The sequence below is a fragment of the Phyllobates terribilis genome, unplaced genomic scaffold, assembly GCF_046119375.1.
Source record: "Phyllobates terribilis strain yellow unplaced genomic scaffold, ASM4611937v1 Scaffold_7__3_contigs__length_470593459, whole genome shotgun sequence".
NCBI classification, from domain to species: domain Eukaryota; kingdom Metazoa; phylum Chordata; class Amphibia; order Anura; family Dendrobatidae; genus Phyllobates; species Phyllobates terribilis.
Window position 1 is genome coordinate 179,309,972 of NW_027362767.1, and position 23,753 is coordinate 179,333,724.

Genomic DNA, 23,753 nt, shown 5'->3' on the forward strand with positions numbered 1-23,753 from the left:
CTATTGCCAAATTCTAGAAATCTTTGATATTGTTATTCCTTCTTTAGTTGGTGGTGAATTCCTAACCTTTGATCTAATCAACACGTTCTTCTTTTATCATGAATTTCCTACCTTCGTGAAAAGCGAGATTCTTTAGTGGGAGACAGAGGTGGTAATGCTCGTACTGGGTTGGTCTCCTCCCAGCTGTCAGGTTTTAGAAGAGGGATGGAATCTGGAAAGAATGGCCATGGTTGTGAAGAGTCATCCACATGCGAGTTGTTCCTTCTATTAAAAGGGACATCTTGCTGGGGTTTTCTATGAATGGAGAAGGTTTCGGAAGCATGTAATGCATCCTGCCTGAGCGGCATGTCCAGTGGTGATGGCTGCCAAAGTGTTTCTGAGGGTTGAGGCACTATCCGTCCTCGGTTAGATGTTGGTCTGTGATAAGGAGGTTGATCCCGTCTAGGATATGAAGGCTGGGATCCACCAGCAAATGTTTCTTCTCTGGCATTGCGATTAAATTGATTATGTCGACTGGGTGGTAGGTTTCTTGGTAAATGAGGCTCCATGAATGGAGCTGCAATCTCTCTTTCTCTATGAAGAGGGTACAATGGCCTGGCGGGCCCCACAGAGTAAAGATTGTCACTCTCATCTCGAAAAGGTGGCTCTGGATGTAGCTGAATGCTGTGAGGGTTTGGCTCTGGCCTTGGTACCCAAGAAACTTGCTGATATGGAGACAAGCAAGCACGACTTCTTTCGATGACTCCCAAGCCACAGGTCTGTGAACATGAGGACCATGTTCCCCAGGAGCCCCATGTGCCAGCTACTTTATTCTCCACCTGGTCATCTTCCGAAGTTTGTCGAGATCTCCGATGAGGTACCTGTAAAGCATGGAGACACAAAGAAAGCTATAAGATGGTCCACTATCTTTGAACACATTCAGAGTCATTTGCTAACCACATATCATGAGAGGTTAATTTTTCTACACTTTTACTAAAGTAGCACTAGTCCAGATCTTTTTAAGACCTTCTACAGATCTCAGAGGATCATAAGTTGTGGATGCAAGAAAGTGCCAATGATTCCGCGCTCCTCCAGGTCAAAAGAAGAAGAAGGGATGCAATGCCAAGTGCTTGGTTAAGAGTCCATTTATTAAAAAGCTAAAATCAGACGCCTTTCGTGGACATCCTGTCCACTTCATCAGTGCATAGCTTGTGTACTTGGACACAAGCTATGCACTGATGAAGTGGACAGGACGTCTGATTTTAGCTTTTAAATAAATGGACTCTTAACCAAGCACTGGGCATTGCATCCCTTCTTTTGACCTGGAGGAGCGCGGAATCATTGGCACATTGCATATACAACTTATGGTACTCGGACCCTTGAGGTTTGGTGTCTCCTGCAGCACTCCCCTATACCATCATATGAGTTGTGCATTTCACAACTCACCAAGGTCAGCATCCTTTTTCCTTTATACCACTACTTGTCTGGGTAACAGCGCTATTGGCGCCCCCTCTCCATCTTATTGCAGATCCCAGAGGATTGAATTCCCCAAGCAAAAGGCAGTCACATCTACACCAACACACGTTGTTCTCATATATCTCTTACAACACGTGTTAGATGGAAACATACCATATGGATGGAAAAAGCTAATCGCCCATGTAATAACTTCCTTTCAATGATGATGGGAAAAGCATATAATAGATGTCAGCTCCTCCATAAACTTTAATACAAACCTCTTCATAAGCAACTCATCACAAAGCAATGTCCCATAGACGTCAATATTCCCCAGACACGTTAAGATGGTATGGTCCATCCAAAGCATGGTACAAAACTCTACGTTCCCTACAAACAAAGTGAATTTCCATTTTAACTAAACAGATACCGTAATTACTTTTGACCTTGATTGTTTGAGAGCACAAACAGATAGCAATTAACTAAATCTTTCAAGGACGGATTTATGAGAGAGGGACACAATAGGGCTGCACTCGTCTTTGACTTTGCGTGACCTGCGATCTGTATCTTCTATAAAGGGGCTGCTTGACAATGGCTAGTTGCGGAAGAGGAATGAATTTTGCCAAGTCAGAAATAGCTTTACATTCTCCCCTGTAACAATGGTATGTGCTGTCACTGGGATTCCTGATAGCAGAAGCTCCATTACGGTCAGCCATACATCACGTGCTGCCATCTGAACGCAATCTAGACCCTCCACCCACTAGGTGACAGATATTCCTAACATCTTCAAGGTGGCAGCAAATTAGAAAGGCAAATTCTGATCGCGAATCTCAATGCAAAGTCTGTACTGAGACCACCCCAACCATCACATGCAATGGCTTCAAATAATGCATGCAAAGAGAAAAAAAATAAGAGTCATGAGTGCAGTCTTCAAGGAATTGCATGCATGCTGTGGACAATCCCTACTAGTTACAAGGGGAACAATTACCAATGAGCGAATCGATTCAAAGATAATTGAATTCATGATTAATTTTTAGGAATCTGTTAAATTTGTGATTCACTATGTGCAAATTGCCTAAAGTGGCCACCACCACATTTTTATACTGCATCAGCCAGAGTAGGATCACATGACTTTGGCCGGGCTTCCTGACAATAAACAGCAGCTATCATATTCCTATCATATGTTACAGCACAGCTAATCAGAACAGACTATCATAGCCTTTTTACAAGCAGAGGCAGGGAATGCAGTAACCATTTTGGGGTGAATCTGGATAATGAGAGAACATCAGTTTAGCCATAGAGATATGACGAGAAAGTCATAAAACACTGAGGAAACTGTACAAACAGTGTGTGACAGCACAGCAGTGAAGAAACTGTACATATAGTGTGTGACAGCACAACAGTGAAGAAACTACATATAGTGTGTGACAGCACAGCAGTGAAGAAACTGTACATATAGTGTGTGACAGCACAGCAGTGAAGAAACTGTACATATAGTGTGTGACAGCACAACAGTGAAGAAACTACATATAGTGTGTGACAGCACAGCAGTGAAGAAACTACATATAGTGTGTGACAGCACAGCAGTGAAGAAACTGTACATATAGTGTGTGACAGCACAACAGTGAAGAAACTACATATAGTGTGTGACAGCACAGCAGTGAAGAAACTGTACATATAGTGTGTGACAGCAAAGCAGTGAAGAAACTGTACATATAGTGTGTGACAGCACAACAGTGAAGAAACTGTACATATAGTGTGTGACAGCACAGCAGTGAAGAAACTGTACATATAGTGTGTGACAGCACAGCAATGAAGAAACTGTTCATATAGTGTGTGACAGCAAAGCAGTGAAGAAACTGTACATATAGTGTGTGACAGCACAACAGTGAAGAAACTGTACATATAGTGTGTGACAGCACAGCAGTGAAGAAACTGTACATATAGTGTGTGACAGCACAGCAATGAAGAAACTGTTCATATAGTGTGTGACAGCAAAGCAGTGAAGAAACTGTACATATAGTGTATGACAGCACAGCAGTGAAGAAACTACATATAGTGTGTGACAGCACAGCAGTGAAGAAACTGTACATATAGTGTGTGACAGCACAACAGTGAAGAAACTACATATAGTGTGTGACAGCACAGCAGTGAAGAAACTGTACATATAGTGTGTGACAGCAAAGCAGTGAAGAAACTGTACATATAGTGTGTGACAGCACAACAGTGAAGAAACTGTACATATAGTGTGTGACAGCACAGCAGTGAAGAAACTGTACATATAGTGTGTGACAGCACAGCAATGAAGAAACTGTTCATATAGTGTGTGACAGCAAAGCAGTGAAGAAACTGTACATATAGTGTGTGACAGCACAACAGTGAAGAAACTGTACATATAGTGTGTGACAGCACAGCAGTGAAGAAACTGTACATATAGTGTGTGACAGCACAGCAATGAAGAAACTGTTCATATAGTGTGTGACAGCAAAGCAGTGAAGAAACTGTACATATAGTGTATGACAGCACAGCAGTGAAGAAACTACATATAGTGTGTGACAGCACAGCAGTGAAGAAACTGTACATATAGTGTGTGACAGCACAACAGTGAAGAAACTACATATAGTGTGTGACAGCACAGCAGTGAAGAAACTGTACATATAGTGTGTGACAGCAAAGCAGTGAAGAAACTGTACATATAGTGTGTGACAGCACAACAGTGAAGAAACTGTACATATAGTGTGTGACAGCACAGCAGTGAAGAAACTGTACATATAGTGTGTGACAGCACAGCAATGAAGAAACTGTTCATATAGTGTGTGACAGCAAAGCAGTGAAGAAACTGTACATATAGTGTGTGACAGCACAACAGTGAAGAAACTACATATAGTGTGTGACAGCACAGCAGTGAAGAAACTGTACATATAGTGTGTGACAGCACAGCAATGAAGAAACTGTACATATAGTGTGTGACAGCAAAGCAGTGAAGAAACTGTACATATAGTGTGTGACAGCACAACAGTGAAGAAACTGTACATATAGTGTGTGACAGCACAACAGTGAAGAAACTGTACATATAGTGTGTGACAGCAAAGCAGTGAAGAAACTGTACATATAGTGTGTGACAGCACAGCAGTGAAGAAACTGTACATATAGTGTGTGACAGCACAACAGTGAAGAAACTGTACATATAGTGTGTGACAGCAAAGCAGTGAAGAAACTGTACATATAGTGTGTGACAGCACAGCAGTGAAGAAACTGTACATATAGTGTGTGACAGCAAAGCAGTGAAGAAACTGTACATATAGTGTGTGACAGCATAGCAGTGAAGAAACTACATATAGTGTGACAGCAAAGCAGTGAAGAAACTGTACATATAGTGTGTGGCAGCAATGCAGTGAAGAAACTGTACATATAGTGTATGACAGCACAGCAGTGAAGAAACTGTACATATAGTGTGTGACAGCAAAGCAGTGAAAAAACTGTACATATAGTGTGTGACAGCAAAGCAGTGAAGAAGATTAATGTATGACAACACAGTGTCCGCAATGGTAGTTCCCTTTGCACCACTCCACAGGTTCTGTGCTTCATTGGGGCACTTCTCATGGAGTTACCTGCAAATTAAGAGATAAATCGTTTCCAAGGCACCAGAGAGATGATTGCATTCCTTGAAGCTCATCTGCCATTTGTTTGAGCTTGGGGGGGCCACTTGCTTGCTGAGACGTTGCTTCTATGATGCATTTTGGAAGAATAAAGGAATGAAATTCTCTCTCTCGTGCCTTGGAAACAATTTGTCTCTGAATGTATGACAGCTTAGCAGTGAAGAAACTGTAAAAATAGTGTATAACAGCACAGCAGGGAATAATAATAATCTTTTCATTTATACAGCACCAACATATTCTGCAGCGCTTTACAATTCAGACAATTCACAGACAATATTGGCACTGTCCCCATTGGGGCTCACAATCTAGGTTCCTTATCAGTATGTCTTTGGAGTGTGTGATGGAACTGGAGAACCCGGAGGAAACCCATGCAAACACAGGGAGAACATACAAACTCCTTGCAGATGCTGTCCTTGGTTGGATTTGAACCCAGGACCCCAGCGCTGCACGGCTGCAGTGCTGACCACTGTGCCACCATACAGTCCTAACCACTGAGCCACCTTTCTGCCCATAAGAAGAAGATTAATGTATAACAGCACAACAGTGAAGATTAATGTATGACAGCACAGCAGTGAAGAAACTATACATGCAGTCATGGCCGAAAGTGTTGGCACCCTCAAATTTTTCCAGAAATGAAATATTTCTCCCAGAAAATTATTGCAATTACACATGTTTTGTCATACACGAGTTTATTTTCTTTGTTTATATTGTAACAACAACAAAACCCCAAAAATGGGCCACACAAAATTGTAGGCACCTTTCCAAAATTGTGGATAAACAACTTTGTTTCAAGCATGTGATGCTCGTTCCATCTCACTTGTGACAAGTAACAGGTGTGGACTATATTAAAATCACACCTGAAACCAGATAAAAAGAGAAGTTGACACAATCTTTGCATTGTGTGTCTGTGTGTCACACTAAGCATGGAGAACATAAAGAGGAGAAAAGAACTGTCTGAGGACTTGGCAACCAAAATTGTTGAACAATCTCAAGGTTACAAGTCCATCTCCAGTGATCTTGATGTTCCTTTGTCCACGGTGCACAACATAATGAATAAGTTTACAATCCATGGCACAGTAGCTAATCTCCCTGAACGTGGGCAGCAGAGAAAAATTGATGAAAGCTTGCAACACAGGATGGTCCGGATGGTGGATAAACAGCCCCAATTAAGTTCCAAAGAAATTCAAGCTATCCTGCACTCTCAGGGTGCATCAGTGTCAGTGCAAACTATCCGTTGACATTTGAATGAAATGAAACGCTATGGCAGGAAAAACAGGAGGACCCCACTGCTGACACAGAGACATAAAAAATCTAGACTGCAGTTTGCCAAAATGTACATGAGTAAGCAAATATCCTTCTGGGAAAGCATCTTGCGGACAGATGAGACCAAGATACAGCTTTTTGGTAAAGCACATCATTCTACTGTTTACCGAAAACGGAATGAGGACTACAAAAAAAAGAACACAGTACCTACAGTCAGATATGGTGGAGGTTCAAAGATGTTTTGGGGCTGTGTTGCTGTCTCTGGCACTGGGTGCCTTGACTGTGTGCAAGGCATCATGAAATCTAAAGATTACCAATGGATGGATTTTGGGTTGCAATGTAGTGCCCAGTGTCAGAAAGCGGGGTTTGAGTCCTAAGTCATGGATCTTCCAGCAGGACAATGATCTCAAACATACTTCAAAAAGCCCCCAGAAATGGATGGAAACAAAGCGCTGGAGAGTTCTGAAGTCACCAGCAATGAGTCTGGATCTAAATTCCATTGATCATCTGTGGAGAGATCTTAAAATTACTGTTGGGAGAAGACACCTTCAAATATGAGACCTGGAGCAGTTTGCAAAAGAGTCCAAAATTACAGCTGAGAGTTGTGAGAAGCTTGTTGATTGTTATAGGAAGCGATTGATTGCAGTTATTTATACCAAAGGAGGTGCAACCAAATATTAAGGAGGGTGCCAACAATTTTGTCCAGACCATTTTTGGGGTTTTGTGTGAAATTATGTCCAATTTGCCTTTTTTTCTTTTTTTTGTGTTGCTCCAATAAACACAAAGAAAATAAACATGTGTATAACAAAACATGTGGAATTGTGATAATTTTCTGGGAGAAATACCATTTTCTGGAACAATTTCAAAGGTACCAACACTTTCGGCCATGACTGTATAGTGTGCGACAGCAAAGCAGTGAAGAAGATTATTGTGTGACAGCACAACAGTGAAGAAACTGTACAGATAGTGTGTGACAGCAGAGCAGTAATGAGGATTGTGACAGCACAGCAGTGAAGATTAGTGTGTGACAGCACAGCAGTGAAGAAACTGTACATATAGTGTGTGACAGCAAAGCAGTGAAGAAACTACATATAGTGTGTGACAGCACAGCAGTGAAGAAACTGTACATATAGTGTGTGACAGCACAGCAGTGAAGAAACTGTACATATAGTGTGTGACAGCACAGCAGTGAAGAAACTGTACATATAGTGTGTGACAGCAATGCAGTGAAGAAACTACATATAGTGTGTGACAGCACAGCAGTGAAGAAACTGTACATATAGTGTGTGACAGCAAAGCAGTGAAGAAACTACATATAGTGTGTGACAGCAAAGCAGTGAAGAAACTGTACATATAGTGTGTGACAGCACAGCAGTGAAGAAACTGTACATATAGTGTGTGACAGCACAGCAGTGAAGAAACTACATATAGTGTGTGACAGCACAGCAGTGAAGAAACTGTACATATAGTGTGTGACAGCAAAGCAGTGAAGAAACTACATATAGTGTGTGACAGCATAGCAGTGAAGAAACTGTACATATAGTGTGTGACAGCACAGCAGTGAAGAAACTGTACATATAGTGTGTGACAGCCATGCAGTGAAGAAACTGTACATATAGTGTGTGACAGCACAGCAGTGAAGAAACTGTACATATAGTGTGTGGCAGCACAGCAGTGAAGAAACTGTACATATAGTGTGTGACAGCACAGCAGTGAAGAAACTGTACATATAGTGTGTGACAGCAAAGCAGTGAAAAAACTGTACATATAGTGTGTGACAGCAAAGCAGTGAAGAAACTGTACATATAGTGTGTGACAGCACAGCAGTGAAGAAACTGTACATATAGTGTGTGACAGCAAAGCAGTGAAAAAACTGTACATATAGTGTGTGACAGCAAAGCAGTGAAGAAACTGTACATATAGTGTGTGACAGCACAGCAGTGAAGAAACTGTACATATAGTGTGTGACAGCAAAGCAGTGAAGAAGATTAATGTATGACAGCAATGCAGTAAAGAAGATTAATGTATGACAGCAATGCAGTGAAGAAGATTAACGTATGACAGCAAAGTAGTGAAGAAACTGTACAGACAGTGTGTAACAGCAGAGCAGTGATGATGAATGTGACAGCACAGCAGTGAACTTTAGTGTGTGACAACACATTAGCGAAGAAACTTTACAGATAGTGTGTGACATAACAGCAGTGGCCATGCACCTGATGAAGTGGACAGGATGTCCATGAAACGCGTTGTTTTTAGCCCTAGTATGTTTCAACAAATAAGTTATATTTTACTAATCTACCATTGGAAATCGTCGCACGGAGAAGAGTGGAGTTAGAGACACGTCTTTATCTTCTTCTTATAACACCAGTGAAGAATAAGTGTGTTAGAAAAAGAACATAATGTCTTACTAATTTTTCAGGCAGAAACACTAAAGAGATGAACTGGAATATAAGTTGGTGTGTATGCAGTGTGCAGGTGCATGTTCACTCTGGCCACTAAACAGACAAAACCCAAGATAAAAACATAATAAGCAAATTCTCTGCAGTAAATAAACCTAGCAATAGTGCATGAAAATAATATAGGGTACCTAGTTAATATAATTTTGATCAAAAAAACGTAAAAGCCATCCCACCATGTCACGGTGACCCTATTCGGGAAGGTCCTAACCGCATGCACACTAAGTTATATTCCAGTTCATCTCTTCAGGTTTTTTTCTTCAGTTTTTTTGCACTCTGTGCAAATAAAGGTGTTGTCTCCATTTTCTTTGAGCTGGACATTACTTTCATGTAGTTCACCATGGCTGCGTGTCTACTAGCCAGGTTTCAGTTTTTCTCAGCCCTTATCCACATGCACGTCACTTGACAAATGGTAAGGTTTTAATACTAGAGGTTAGGAACGTCCCGACTATGGTCAACTTTAAGTGGTGGGATGGCTTTTACATTTTTTTAATCAAAATTATGTTAATTGAGCACCCTATATTATTTTCATGTACCATTGCTATTTATTTATTTATTTACTGTTGGGTATTTGCTTATTATGTTTTTATCATGGTTTTTGTCTGTTTAGTGGCCAGTGTGAACATGCGCCTACATGCTGCATGCACACCAACTTATATTCCAGTTCATCTCTTTAGGTTTTTTTTTCAGTTTTTTTGGCACTCTGTGCATATAAAGGTGTGGCTTCCCTTTTCTTTGAGATTAACATTATATTCATGTAATTCCCAATGGCTGGGTGTCCATTAGCTGGGTCTCAGACCTTCTCAGCCCTTATTCACATGTACGTCACTTGACAAATGGTAAGATTTTAATACTAGAGGTTAGGACCATCCCGAATAGGGTCACCTTGACGTGGTGAGATGGCATTTACATTTTTTTTTATCAAAATGATGTTAACTAAGCACCCTTTATTATTTTCATGCACTATTGCTATTTATTTACTGCAGGGTATTTGCTTATTATGTTTTATCTTGGGTTTTGTCATTTTTCAGGCAATTGGAGGCCTTGGAGTACTTTCAAAGCTTATTTTCTGGGAAAATTTGGCAAAGCTTGCGAATTTGAAAAAATTCGCTCATCTCTAGTGACAATAATATGGTCAAAAAAAGTGTCCCATTCCTAGTGAATTCCAATGATCAGATGGGATCTTTGGAGAAACCCAGCAGTAAGTGTACAGTGTTCCTGCAGTGCCACCACAGGAGTAGTTGAGAATTACACGGTGCATATTCAAATCAATCAGTTTTCTGGGATGGGACCATTTCTACACAGCGAGAGAAACTGTTTATTACTTCTCTCAACTCTGGTCAATAGATGATGAATTCCATTGCATAAACGGTATATAAAAATGGGTCTTCTAAACTAGACAATCCTTTTAAGAGTGTTTGGCCAATGCTGGTCAATACTGGGTGACAACTACAAAAGGTGGTTACTTCAGGGTCCTTAGTGGTTTTACCCAGCATTCAGACCCCGAAGAACGTATAAACAGATTGGAATCCATAACATGTCAGTAGAAGAAATAAGCATTACCTGCACACAGCTGCTTTGGTAGGGATAACATTACTAGCTTTTCATCTGCAGTGGAGCATGGTTCCCTCATAACGGAGGTATTAAATAAAAGCAAAGACAGCATATTCAGAGAAAAAGGTTACCCAAAAGTCCTGAGGCTCACAGCGATCAGATATGATCTGTTGTTGAACTTTGCAAGTCTCAGATTTCCCTACAGCACCACCACAGGAGAAACTATGCATTACACAGTCCTCATTAAGTTCTGTGTATAACGAATGGACATGTTAGGTCTTCCAGAAATCTTTGATGGCACTTTTTGCTCCAAGTAAGGACCGCCCTCTATGAAACTCAAAATTCCTAATAATGTATTTGAAAATTGGTGTTCCAGACCCCTTTTACTTAATTTTGTGCTATGATCCCAAAATATACACTACTAAGACCAAGAACTAGTGTTTCATTGATAGCCGCCACTCCACCGCAACCAACAAGGCTCTTTTAGCCTTTACGAAACGCTTTAGGTTTGTCCAGACTACGGAGTCATGTAAAACTCGTAACAAATCCAACACCTATTCCCAATTTCCACATCTAAGACCTTCAAGAAAACCTCCAATGGATTATGCAATAAAGAGCTTTAGCCCTTTGATGGGGATGAGTAATTTACTAGTGTGGAGAGCGGCTAATGGCTCCTGCATGATACAGAGTCTTTACAACAATGAAAACCATCCGATAGTCTATAATATGAGTCAGGTTTCCGAAAGTCCTGGGGCATTGGGATGACAACATTAGTTTTACTAGTCCATCAACCAAAGATTGATCACAAGGGCAGGTTGACCAGTGGTCTTCTCATGGCATGAGTAGAAACCATCAAAGCTCAAGATAAAAGAGTAGAGGTATCAAGTGTCAAAAGTTAACGACCAAAGTATTCTGGAATCAATCATATCATATGTTCTGTAGATGGTGGAGCTCTAATACGTTCGCCTTAACTTGTGCGCTATGGTATGAGGACATCAAACATTTTGTGATTTTTTTTTTTATGTTTTTTAAAGATTTCACCTTTTTTGTTTTTATGGCCAGCTTCAGGCCATGCCTAGATTATATCCTAATGGGAATTCTCAGAGTCCTGTGGGGTTTTAGTTGTCTATACATATGAAATACATTTTTTTGCTTTCTGCAGGATTCGGACAACCATCTTATGTGTATAGAGGTCCCCAGACTCTCTCTCTCTCAACAACAGAAAGAAAAAAGAAAAAAGGATTGCGTGTGTTGAAATTCAAGATGCCTGATCTCTTTGTCCTCCTAGAAGCTAAGTGTCCGGTAATGTCGTCCCCACTGAAAACATATGGACTATTAGTTGAGCTTGGATTTGTACTGGGGTAGCAGAAAATATACCAGTCATATTCAACTTTAGTCAGGCCAAGCTTGCCTAAAATCCCTATGGTTCACAGCAAAAACTACAATGAGAAATGAATAGTCATCACACTGCCAGTGCCAAAACAGTAACACCAGTATCCGGTGTGAACCTGGCCTAAGAGGTTTCATAGATAGATGTATCAGCCGATCGTTCGGCAGGCAGCTATCTCTCCCGTCTGCTCCATTGTCTGTAGTGCTCCGGTATTCTCTACGAGAGAAACGTTGTCAGACTCCTCGGGCGGTGGCTTATCTTGCCGAGAACAAAAGCATCGTCAGACAAAAATAGGACATGATAGATCCTTATGAGATGATGTCAGGGCAGAGTCGGAGGCCCCCAGGCATATTAGACTGTCAGCGGAGCCTGTGGATATCAGCAAGTGTGGCTGATTTTGTCTAATATATTTGGGAGCCTTAAGACAGAAAGGCCCCGATTCATCAACACTGGCATTTTTCATGCCAGTCTTGATGAGGGGGATATATGGAGTATGAGGAGAATGACTCTTAATGAAATCGGCAAGGTGCGAAGCAGCGTGCGCCTCGCCACAAATCTTACTCCAGTCGGTGACTGGATAAAGACTTGCAGCGTAAAGAATGCCACCCCTCGTCATGAATTTGACGAGCATGGGTATTCATTCCCTGCTATGCCCCTGTCCCGAACCAACTCTGCCCACTTTGTCAGAAAATGGTGTGAAAACACCAAAAGTTGCAAAGATTTTTCGCAGCCTCACGTTGTGCAAAAATGTTGTGACTTTTCAAAGCTTTTTACGCCAGAGTTCTGAATCGGAGCCAAAGTATGAAAATATATAAAAACATAATTCCCCATCTCTAAAAAATAAAAACCTACTTAAAAAAATACAGCGCTGTCCATTGCTAACATTTAACTAATTGCTTTTCATCTAATTATACTTTAAACTCAGTGAGAAAAATTTTTTTTTTAATACATCCATAAGATCTTGAGGGATCAGAGGTCCATACATTGTTCTTGACATAGGACCACATTAAATGCATATATTCAGGTTTATTCTTCAGCACAGGAGGGGTTAGGATGACCTTAAAACTGTAGTCATTGTGTCCATTCATCTAACAAGTCAACCGTTCCCTAAACAGAAACAAGGAGAAGACTTACGGTAAATCAGCTCCAACCTCATCGCCAACGCATGACTTGTCAAGCTTCAAGTACAATGAGGTTTCCTGCTGGGGATGTAAATAAGCCGAGGATCTAAAGACCCATCAATAAGTGTAACACAGGATCCGGGTTAAAGCAGGAGGACAAAGGCCAATCACCCAATGCTTGGAATGTGGCAGGTCTTCAGGAGCTACATTCCACGATGACCAAAGCTGCAGAGCTGTAGGCAATATACCCTAATATTTATAGATTTATATATATATATATATATATATATATATATACACAGCTCAAAAAAAATAAAGGCAACACTCAAATAACCCATCCTAGATCTGAATGAATGAAATATTCTCATTGAATACTTTGTTCTGTACAAAGTTGAATGTGCTGACAACAAAATCACACACAAATCATCAATGGAAATCACATTTATTAACCAATGGAGGCCTGGATTTGGAGTCACCCCCAAAATTAAAGTGGAAAAACACACTACAGGCTGATCCAACTTTGATGTAATGTCCTTAAAACAAGTCAAAATGAGGCTGAGTATTGTGTGTGGCCTCCACGTGCCTGTATGACCTCCCTACAACGCCTGGGCATGCTCCTGATGAGGCTGAGCATTGTGTGTGGCCTCCACGTGTCTGTATGACCTCCCTACAATGCCTGGGCATGCTCCTGATGAGGCTGAGTATTGTGTGTGGCCTCCACGTGTCTGTATGACCTACCTACAACGCCTGGGCATGCTCCTGATGAGGTGGTGTGTGGCCTCCACGTGCCTGTATGACCTCCCTACAACGCCTGGGCATGCTCCTGATGAGGTTGTATGTGGCCTCCACGTGCCTGTATGACCTCCCTACAACGCCTGGGCATGCTCCTGATGAGGCTGAGTATTGTGTGTGGCCTCCACGTGTCTGTATGACCTCCCTACAACGCCTGGGCATGCTCCTGATGAGGCTGAGTATTGTGTGTGGCCTCCACGTGTCTGTATGACCTCCCTACAACGCCTGGGCATGCTCCTGATGAGGCTGAGTATTGTGTGTGGCCTCCACGTGCCTGTATGACCTCCCTACAACGCCTGGGCATGCTCCTGATGAGGTTGTGTGTGGCCTCCACGTGCCTGTATGACCTCCCTAAAACGCCTGGGCATGCTCCTGATGAGGTTGCGGATGGTCTCCTGTGGGGTCTCCTCCAGGATGGCACATCAATGCGAGCTGTAGCAAGAAGGTTTGCAGTGTCTGTCAGCGTAGTGTCCAGAGGCTGGAGGCGCTACCAGGGGACAGGCCAGTACACCAGGAGACGTGGAGGGGGCCATAGGAGGGCAACAACCCAGCAGCAGGCCCGCTACCTCCGCCTTTGTGCAAGGAGGAACAGGAGGAGCACTGCCAGAGCCCTGCAAAATTACCTCCAGCAGGTCACAAATGTGCATGTGTCTGCACAAACGGTTAGAAACCGACTCCATGAGGTTGGTATGAGGGCCCGACGTCCACAGATGGAGGTTGTGCTCACAACCCAACACCGTGCAGGACGCTTGGCATTTGCCACAGAACACCAGGATTGGCAAAGTAGCCACTGGCACCCTGTGCTCTTCACAGATGAAAGCAGGTTCACACTGAGCACATGGGACAGACGTGGCAGAGTCTGGAGACGCCGTGGAGAGCAATCTGCAGCCTGCAACATCCTTCAGCATGACCGGTTTGGCAGTGGGTCAGTAATGGTGTGGGGTGGCATTTCTTTGGAGGGCCGCACAGCCCTCCATGTGCTTGCCAGAGGTACCCTGACTGCCATTAGGTACCGAGATGAGATCCTCAGACCCCTTGTGAGACCATATGCTGGTGCGTTTGGCCCTGGGTTCCTCCTAATGCAGGACAATGCCAGACCTCATGTGGCTGGCGTGTGTCAGCAGTTCCTGCAAGATGAAGGCATTGAAGCTATGGACTGGCCGCCCGTTCCCCAGACCTGAATCCGATTGAGCACATCTGGGGCATCATGTCTCGCTCCACCCACCAATGTCATGTTGCACCACAGACTGTCCAGGAGTTGGCGGATGCTTTAGTCCAGGTCTGGGAGGAGATCCCACAGGAGACCATCCGCAACCTCATCAGGAGCATGCCCAGGCGTTGTAGGGAGGTCATACAGGCACGTGGAGGCCACACACAATACTCAGCCTCATCAGGAGCATGCCCAGGCGTTGTAGGGAGGTCATACAGGCACGTGGAGGCCACATACAACCTCATCAGGAGCATGCCCAGGCGTTGTAGGGAGGTCATACAGGCACGTGGAGGCCACACACAACCTCATCAGGAGCATGCCCAGGCGTTGTAGGTAGGTCATACAGGCACGTGGAGGCCACACACAATACTCAGCCTCATCAGGAGCATGCCCAGGCGTTGTAGGGAGGTCATACAGGCACGTGGAGGCCACATACAACCTCATCAGGAGCATGCCCAGGCGTTGTAGGGAGGTCAAACAGGCACGTGGAGGCCACATACAACCTCATCAGGAGCATGCCCAGGCGTTGTAGGGAGGTCAAACAGGCACGTGGAGGCCACATACAACCTCATCAGGAGCATGCCCAGGCGTTGTAGGGAGGTCAAACAGGCACGTGGAGGCCACATACAACCTCATCAGGAGCATGCCCAGGCGTTGTAGGGAGGTCATACAGGCACGTGGAGGCCACACACAACCTCATCAGGAGCATGCCCAGGCGTTGTAGGGAGGTCATACAGGCACGTGGAGGCCACACACAATACTCAGCCTCATCAGGAGCATGCCCAGGCATTGTAGGGAGGTCATACAGGCACGTGGAGGCCACACACAATACTCAGCCTCATTTTGATTTGTTTTAAGGACATTACATCAAAGTTGGATCAGCCTGTAGTGTTTTTCCACTTTAATTTTGGGGATGACTCCAAATCCAGGCCTCCATTGGTTAATAAATGTGATTTCCATTGATGATTTTTGTGTGATTTTGTTGTCAGCACATTCAGCTTAGTACAGAACAAAGTATTCAATGAGAATATTTCATTCATTCAGATCTAGGATGTGTTATTTGAGAGTTCCTTTTATTTTTTTGAGCAGTGTATATATATATATATATATATATATATATATAAAACTGAGTCATTTGGAGAATATGGTCAGGAGAGGAAAACTCGTAAACTCTAAAAAATTAAAAAAAAATGTAAAAAAAATTTCAACAATGTTTTGCTGACCTAGAATTGGTGTTCATAGAAATTAGATTGTGGCCAATGTGGAAGATAGATCCCTATAGGTTATCCATATAGTTGATCAAGTGTCCTATGGTCAGGTAGAACATGTCATTAAATCTATAGTAGACAGTACTCTCAGCAGGTAAGGATCATCGTGACTGGCTAAAACACTTCCAATTCCATTAATCAATATTTGTTGGAAAGGCAAATTTGCTGGTACCACAACACATAATGACTATTGCCTACTGTTGACAACTAAATAATAATTGGGTACTAAAGGACTAAAATTACCAACTAATCCATGGGAACTACTAAAAATCAAGATGAATATTACTACTCTAAAACTACCCATTAAAGAGCAAATTTTTTATAAATGTTTTAGGCCCCTTAACGAGAATCTGTCACCACTTTGGAGTCATCAGACCTCTACTTTGGCCATACAGGGTATAGAAAAGTAAATCTATACTTACCTGTATGGCCCATAGTAGAGGTCTGATTGCAGAGAAAAGCGCTTTAATCAATTCTATTTTGTACAGGCTTGGCGTCCGGGAGACATGAAGAAATCCCCGCCTATGTGCCCTGGGCCCTGTGACGTGCAGGGCAGGGGGGGAATATGATGATTACACACATAGGCGGGGATTTGGGGGGATAATAAGCATATAGGCGGGATTTGGGGGAATAATGAGCACATGGGCGGGGATTGCTTGGCGTTTAATTGATTAAAGCGCTCCCTTTAATTCTGAGCAGATTGGTAAGTGTCTGGGTCCTAAGACCCCCACCGATCACTTAAAAGATCTCTTATAAGTGTGAAGCTCAGGAGACAAGAGCGCCCAGCTTCTGCCTGAGGGCTGTCAGATCTCCACCAGGACCTAATCCTGTGACGTCTGCTTCTGTCGGTAGGCGCCGTCGTATACATTTTGTGGGTTGTGCTGGTGATTGAAGAGACTTTGCAACCAGAAGCTCTGTACGGCACAGGCTCTGTCCAGCCACTTAGATTTGGGTAGATGGGACCTGCAGTGCTGTCCAGTCTGGCAGTATTGGTGTGTGCTGTCCAGCTGGAGTTATACCTTCTTAAGTTTTCAGCTTACTGCTGGAGGCTGCCAGATATAGCTTTGTGCTTCCCTGGTTTAGGCCTGTGTTTTCTGCTTCAGTTTAGTATAGTGTTTTCCTGTACGGACCTCGGCTTATTTGTTGATGTTTCTCCTGCCTGATGATTTTGGACCTTTGCGGCAATCTTGGATTTGACCTGGCTACCTGACTATCCTTCTTGCCAGTTTCCGCCACTGAAAAGCAGCTGACTCTGTGCCCCTTGTTCAGGGACCCCTGTATAAGTCCAGTTCCCTGTATAGGGGTTAAAGGGTGAAGGCTAGGACAACCCCAGGGCTCTGGGAAACAGAGTAGCTTGCACCAAGCCTGTTTGTCATAGCCATTTTCGAGCTGCCAGGTAACAACTGACAGAGCCACCTTACAAGCGCGAGCACACAGTGGAATACGGAATCAGTAGCAAGTTATAAGCTATTTATTGCATCCGATCTATGTTGTGATGTAAGTTCTCAGGCAGAAGCTGGGCACTAATGAGCGACGCACTTCTAAGAGATCTTTTGAGCAATCAGAGGGGGTCTCAGGACTCAGAATTAAAGAGCCTAAAACATAAAAAAATTATACAAAAGTTTACCTAAACTTTAAGCTATGAGAACTACTAAATTGGAGATACCAACTAATCTATAGGCACTCCTAGACTGCAGATATCAGCCATACTATGGGTACTACCATGCTAAAGCGACCAATTAATCTATGGCTACTACTAAACTAAAACAACCAACTAATCTATGGCAAATATTAGACTGAAGAGACAATGATGTCAACAAGATTTTTTCAGATGATGTATACCCATGAGCATTGCCCCCTTTATAGTACCCCTTTAGGTCATGTAAAATTAGTGAGGCTCCAGTACCCGACATCATCTGTTATCACCTCTGGTAGTGGTGGGATGTAAAACTGGTCTGCAGAACCTTGAAGCAGCCGCTAAACAGTGTATGGCGCTCTACGTACAGCCAGTAGGAGGTGACAACAGCTGATTCGTGGGTGTGCCAGTGGTCTCCCACCACCTCATGATCTTATATTGATGACCTAGCCTGATAACCTTTAAGAGATTTGAAGAATCGATAGGACACACCACGAAACATAAACTGAGCATCTCTACTGCCTTGATGACAAATGTTGGGGGGAGGGAATCATCTCATGTCCTCGTCAAACTCACTTTTTCACTTCCAAGGCAGAGATGAAGGATCAACAGGTGAATAAACCAGTACTGTAAGCTTGACATCCTATGGAAATAAACAAAAGACAAGATTACTTATAAGGGACTTTACAATCATCCCAAAATTCAGGACTATAATCCATTCTAGTAGAGGTGTTCTCAAACTATTCTGGTCCGAGAACACATTTTAAGACTGAACTACATCCAAGGGCAACAATAAAACGCTACATTTTGCATTCATGGTATATCAAAAATATAAGTAAAAAAGTGGAGTTTTTACTTTCGGGACTCAAACTACTCGGGAGAATGGTGTTCCCCTTGTCCCCTATTTGGCACTTCAGAGAAGAGGATACCATACATGTGGCTCTGTCCATTTTAGATTGTAGAAATATTTCACAAAAATAGGAGTGAATCGCTGACAAACTTCTCTTTCTCTCCACCTCAACTGCTTATTTCTGGAGTGTCAAGGAACCAATTCTTCCCATACATGCTCACTCCTGAAATGAAAAACATCAAAGAGGTTCCTGAGAAGCCAACACTACTGTTATAGTTTTATCACACAAACTATCTTGTAGGACCTTATTTTACCATTCCCTAGAATTGTTGGGGCTCATCAAGGTTCACCACATATGGTGACAGGGGTTTTCTCCAGTTTCCACAGTTCAACCAAGAGTTGGCGTTGACTTTTATCATAGAGCAAACATGTAGGCTCATCAGTAATTTTCTCCTAGTTGTAGGTTTGAAAACAACATGTGCTTGTATCCTTTACAGCGAATGACATAACCCTAAGGAAGAAGCCGTAAAAATATCACTTCCGTAAATGACGGCTGATGGGCAATAGATTTAAGCACAAAAGGAATGACAGAAATGAAGAGAAAAGTACGTCTACTGTCGGAGTCATCTCCGACTTGGTTTGGTTTAACATTTGGCAACATTTCTGTCTTTCCACGATCTGAAAATAGTAAAATACAAGCCTGGGCACTGATAAAAGAGACAATACCAGACATGTTGGACTTATTTAGCAAAAAAGAAAGGCTAAACTATCCCAGGTCGGTCAAGTCCTAGGCCAAGTGACAAGAAGACCCATGAGGTTCAACCAAAGACATCCATACTTATGGAAGATTTCCTTTTAGGTCTATTCCCTTCTGAGAGGAACTAGCGGATAGCTATTTATCCAGATCCCTTATATAATCCTTAGTATAGCATTACTTTGTTACATAGGGATTTTGAGCCGGTTCTCCTAGAATTGCCACATGTCCCATTTGCCCCACCTTTGCGTGCGGACAATATAGAAAAGTGGAACTTAAATAGGAAATGTCAACATACAAGGTGGTCACTCCCTGTCTTTTTTTGGACAAAATTTTGTAAAAACTGAGTAAGCAGAAAAATTAGTCACAGACCAGTCATAAAATGTTACAACACAAGCCTCTAAGAATGCAGAAGTACAAAACAAAACAATAAAAAGAGCCAATTATTGTTTATAGGATCAGCAATGATTCATGGCTTAAATGGCAGGAGCCTCTGCAGAGAGAACTCTAGGGTCTTTAAAGGGCCTTGCAACATGACTTAGGCTTAGAAGCCAAACAAGAAACTCTATTTGCAAACACATGTTTCAGGATATTTTTCCCTCATCAGTGCAAAGCAGGGGTAAGGTTTCTTCTTGTGCAAAGCGCCAATTTGAAATGGTCTACTTGCTTAGTCATATTCCCAGGGGAGCACTGCATGGCCTTAAAGTCTCCCTATACAAAGTTGACTATCTTTACAAGAAGAAACTGTAGCACTTAGATTCCCTATCAGAGGCCTCTTACACAGCCAAATCAGTTCTCCTGCTTTGCTTTGATGAGGGGCAAACACCCTGAAACATTTTTCTGCAAATGGGGTTTCTGGTTTGGCTTCTTATCCCAAGTCATGTGGCAAGGCTCGTTAAATGATCAATATTGATTTTTAGGATTTGTACTTCCAATAGGTGACACTAGAGTTCAAGCCCTTTTCCTCTCTGAAGAGGCTAATTGCATATTCAAAATCCCAAGGGATCATTGCATGGCACATAAGTCTTCCTATGTCTCTCATCAAGGAGAAACCTTACGACATAAATGGTGACATCTTTTTGGGATAGGATGAAACCGGTAATTGTAGTAAAAGTGCGATGACACCTGCCAAAAAGTTGATAAATCAAATAATATACTAAATACTCAAACCTGGTAGATCTAATTATTTAGCTGTTTGTTAAACTGGGTGACAACCAATATGGACGCCATTACAAATATCTTAGGGTCTGTCATCACATTTTCCTAAAAAAAATGTTTAATGATAAGTTCTGCAATAAAGGCAATTACTCCTGTAGACCTGCAATGGGAACTGGGCAAATAAGAAGAAACCGGGATCTTGTAGAAATGCTACCTGAAAAGTACGTCAGTGGCCTATCCAGAAGCCCCTTCTCCTTGGTAAAAGTTCCCTTTTGAAAAAAACACATATATCAATAACTAAACCTAGTTGTATATCCGATTCCAAAAAAAAAGGATTTGATTGCTTGTAAGTAACCATTGTGAAAGATCTCAACAAAAATAATGAAGCAAAATTTTCCAATATCGTTATCGGTAAGCCACCATCCGGAGCTAGACATCAAGAAAACAAATGTTCTTCTGATGCCGTGTGTGGGAAATATGATATTCTTAATAAGTTTTGTTTATCTCTTTTAATGTGGTTAAAGAAAATTCATTAGAGACTTCTACCACTGATAGGGCACTCACTGACGTCCCCCGAAGGGACAAAAAACATCTGTGAGCACTTCAACTTCTTGTCATATCCAGATGACCAAGAAAAACACTCAAGATGCTTCTAGAAAGGACATCTTCTCCAGTGGGACTCCACCTCAATTAATTAAGGTGGTGGACCTTCATAGAAACAGCTTCATTGAATAAATCATCCACCTGAGATAAGATAGACCGAAAAAAAGCCCACTATCCCAAATTTCCAGAATGTATCCCAATATATATTCCCTGAATGGTTTTGTTAAATAGTTTCACCCTGTTAAGAAGAAGGTGTGGTATTTTGTGTATGTGCGTTGCCTGATGTCTGTTCATGGAGACACCCATGTGCGTGCCGTTTATATTTTATGCTAGGTAGTAACCATGCTCTTCACGTCCTGTCTTCGTTCCGAGAGACTGTGAAACACAAACACAGCTGCATTTCTGTCACAAGTCCAATATTTTATGTAAAAGCTGCATATTACACATCGCTGAATGATTTGTAACTCGCCAGACACCATTTAACTACCATCACCTGGTCACATCTGTTCGGAAAGTATCATTGCCCACAATGTCTTATGCCTACCTTGACCAAGACTTCAAGGGTAAGTTAACACGTTGCGTATTTGGTGCAGACTTTGACAACGTATGGATTACATTTGCTGCTATCTACTTAGCTGGTATGATATTACGCAGAGGATTTTCTGCTTGAAAAATCCAAATCTAACACATCAATCTGATGCCAACTGAATTGAGTATAATTTTAGGAAATTCAATGGACAGGTTGAATTTGAACAATTTGTGATTCAATTAACCCCCAAAAATTGCCCACAGATATTTTATACAAAGCAAAAGATTGCATGAAAAAGTCTCACATGATCTCAGGTGCAGCCACTTGGGCTTCCCCATAACTTCTTCCAGCTATCAAACATATGGTATAAAGCAGCCAAACAAGAAGGACTAGCATAGTCTCTATAAAAGCAGAGGCAGGGAATGCAGCAGCTTATTTGTAGTGAATCTAGATAGTGAGAGGATGTCACAGCTTAGCAATAGATATAAGGAAACTTTTAAAACACTGAATAAACATTACAAATAGTGTGTGACTGCAAAGCAGTTTTTCCCCGTAGCCAAATACGGTGGACATTATAAAGGCTGTGTTTGCATTTAAGAGCTTGAAAATGCTCAATACAGAACTAGGAGACCTCAGATTATCACACACTTGAATTCAGACAATTGGAGGGTTTGACATACAAATCGACTTGGTGCAAATCAAATATCTAGGAAAAATTTTGACAATGAGGGTGAATTTCACAAGATTCACTATTTACAACTTTAGACTTTAGAGTAAAAGTGATTCTCAAGTGAATGATAATATGTGATCTGAACCATCTATTGGTCCTGACTAGTTTTGAGTGAGATTGCTCATTTAACCCTTTAAACGAGCACGCTCGGGTGCTCGCCGAGTAGCTTCGGCGTGCTCGGCATCTCTGTTTGAACCGCTGCGGCTGCATGTGTCACAGCTGTTAAACAGCTGTGACACATGCAGAGATTGCTTAACAAACAGGCAATCACTGCATGTGTCACAGCTGTCTAACAGCTGCGACACATGCAGCCGCGGCGGTTCAAACAGAGATGCCGAGCATGCCGAAGCTACTCGGCGAGCACCCGAGCATGTTTGTTTAAAGGGTTAAACGAGCATGCTTGCGCAACACTACTATTTATTACTACTACTTTCTCAAAGATGCCTGAGCAATAACATGGGTATTATGGAAGTAGCTCATGACTCTTCTTACCCAAGTGTGGGGATCAGTAGATTTTTAAAGATCACTTGCCCTCTTAAAATTAGGGAAGATGTAACAACCCAGACGCACGAGTTATATAAACTACTAAACCTTAAGCCTGTACAAGAAGAAGAGGGAGTGCAAATTTCTCTTCTGAAGAGTACAAAGTACCCTAGGTTACTAAACACACCTGCATTTCTTAGATCTAAACTTGATGTTGCGCTTTTGGATCAGCATTTTAAAGTTTATTTTTTACTTTTTGTAGGTGTGTAATAAGCAAGTTCTAACGTTGCACACTTTGCATTCTGATGGCTTGTACAGTGGTGTAGCGTAGGAAGGGCCACAGGGGAAGCTGCACTGGATGCAAAACTTCAAAGAGAATATAAAAAGATACCATTACCATGAAGCATGCCCAGGACCTCGGTGCAGGTGCCCCAGTTCTTCAGGGTAGCGGAGCTTTGAACTATACCGATACAGTTGGATCGCGTGGTAGAGCAGGGAGCCATAGGCCATAGCCATAGGAAAGTAGAACCATTCACATTGACTTCCAAGCTCATAAGCTGCCTTGTTGGGAGTTGATGCCAACGGCTGTCGGCCAAACAATGCTTCGGACAATCGTACGGCCGTCGGCCACCTCAGCCATCTCTCCCATACACAAGAGCACTCCAGTGTTGTCTATGAGAAAGTCGCTGGCTGACAAATTGGCTGGAGAATTATCTCCTAGAGATCACTGCGAATGACAGTCCGAAATCAAACATGCTTGATCAACATCTCTCCCAACCATAAGTCGGGCGGCGTCCCATACATATTAGACCATTGGCCGAACCAACCGAAATTGGCGCGTATGGCCGATATTTGTCTAATGTGAA

The 23,753-nt window shown here is 42.4% G+C and overlaps 1 protein-coding gene across 3 annotated transcripts in view; it reads right to left on the minus strand.

Annotated features, from left to right (window-relative positions):
• ADAMTSL4 (ADAMTS like 4) overlaps positions 1-23,753 on the minus strand; it is a 201,108-nt gene that overhangs the window by 151,113 nt on the left and 26,242 nt on the right. For all 3 annotated transcript variants that reach the window (XM_073639550.1, XM_073639549.1, XM_073639551.1), the window contains exons 2-3: positions 18,357-18,423; positions 112-860 (exon numbers count right to left, since the gene is read on the minus strand). In XM_073639550.1, the coding sequence (XP_073495651.1) occupies positions 112-860; positions 18,357-18,422 (815 nt within the window). In that variant the 5' untranslated portion in view covers position 18,423. The remainder of the gene's footprint in view (positions 1-111; positions 861-18,356; positions 18,424-23,753) is intronic.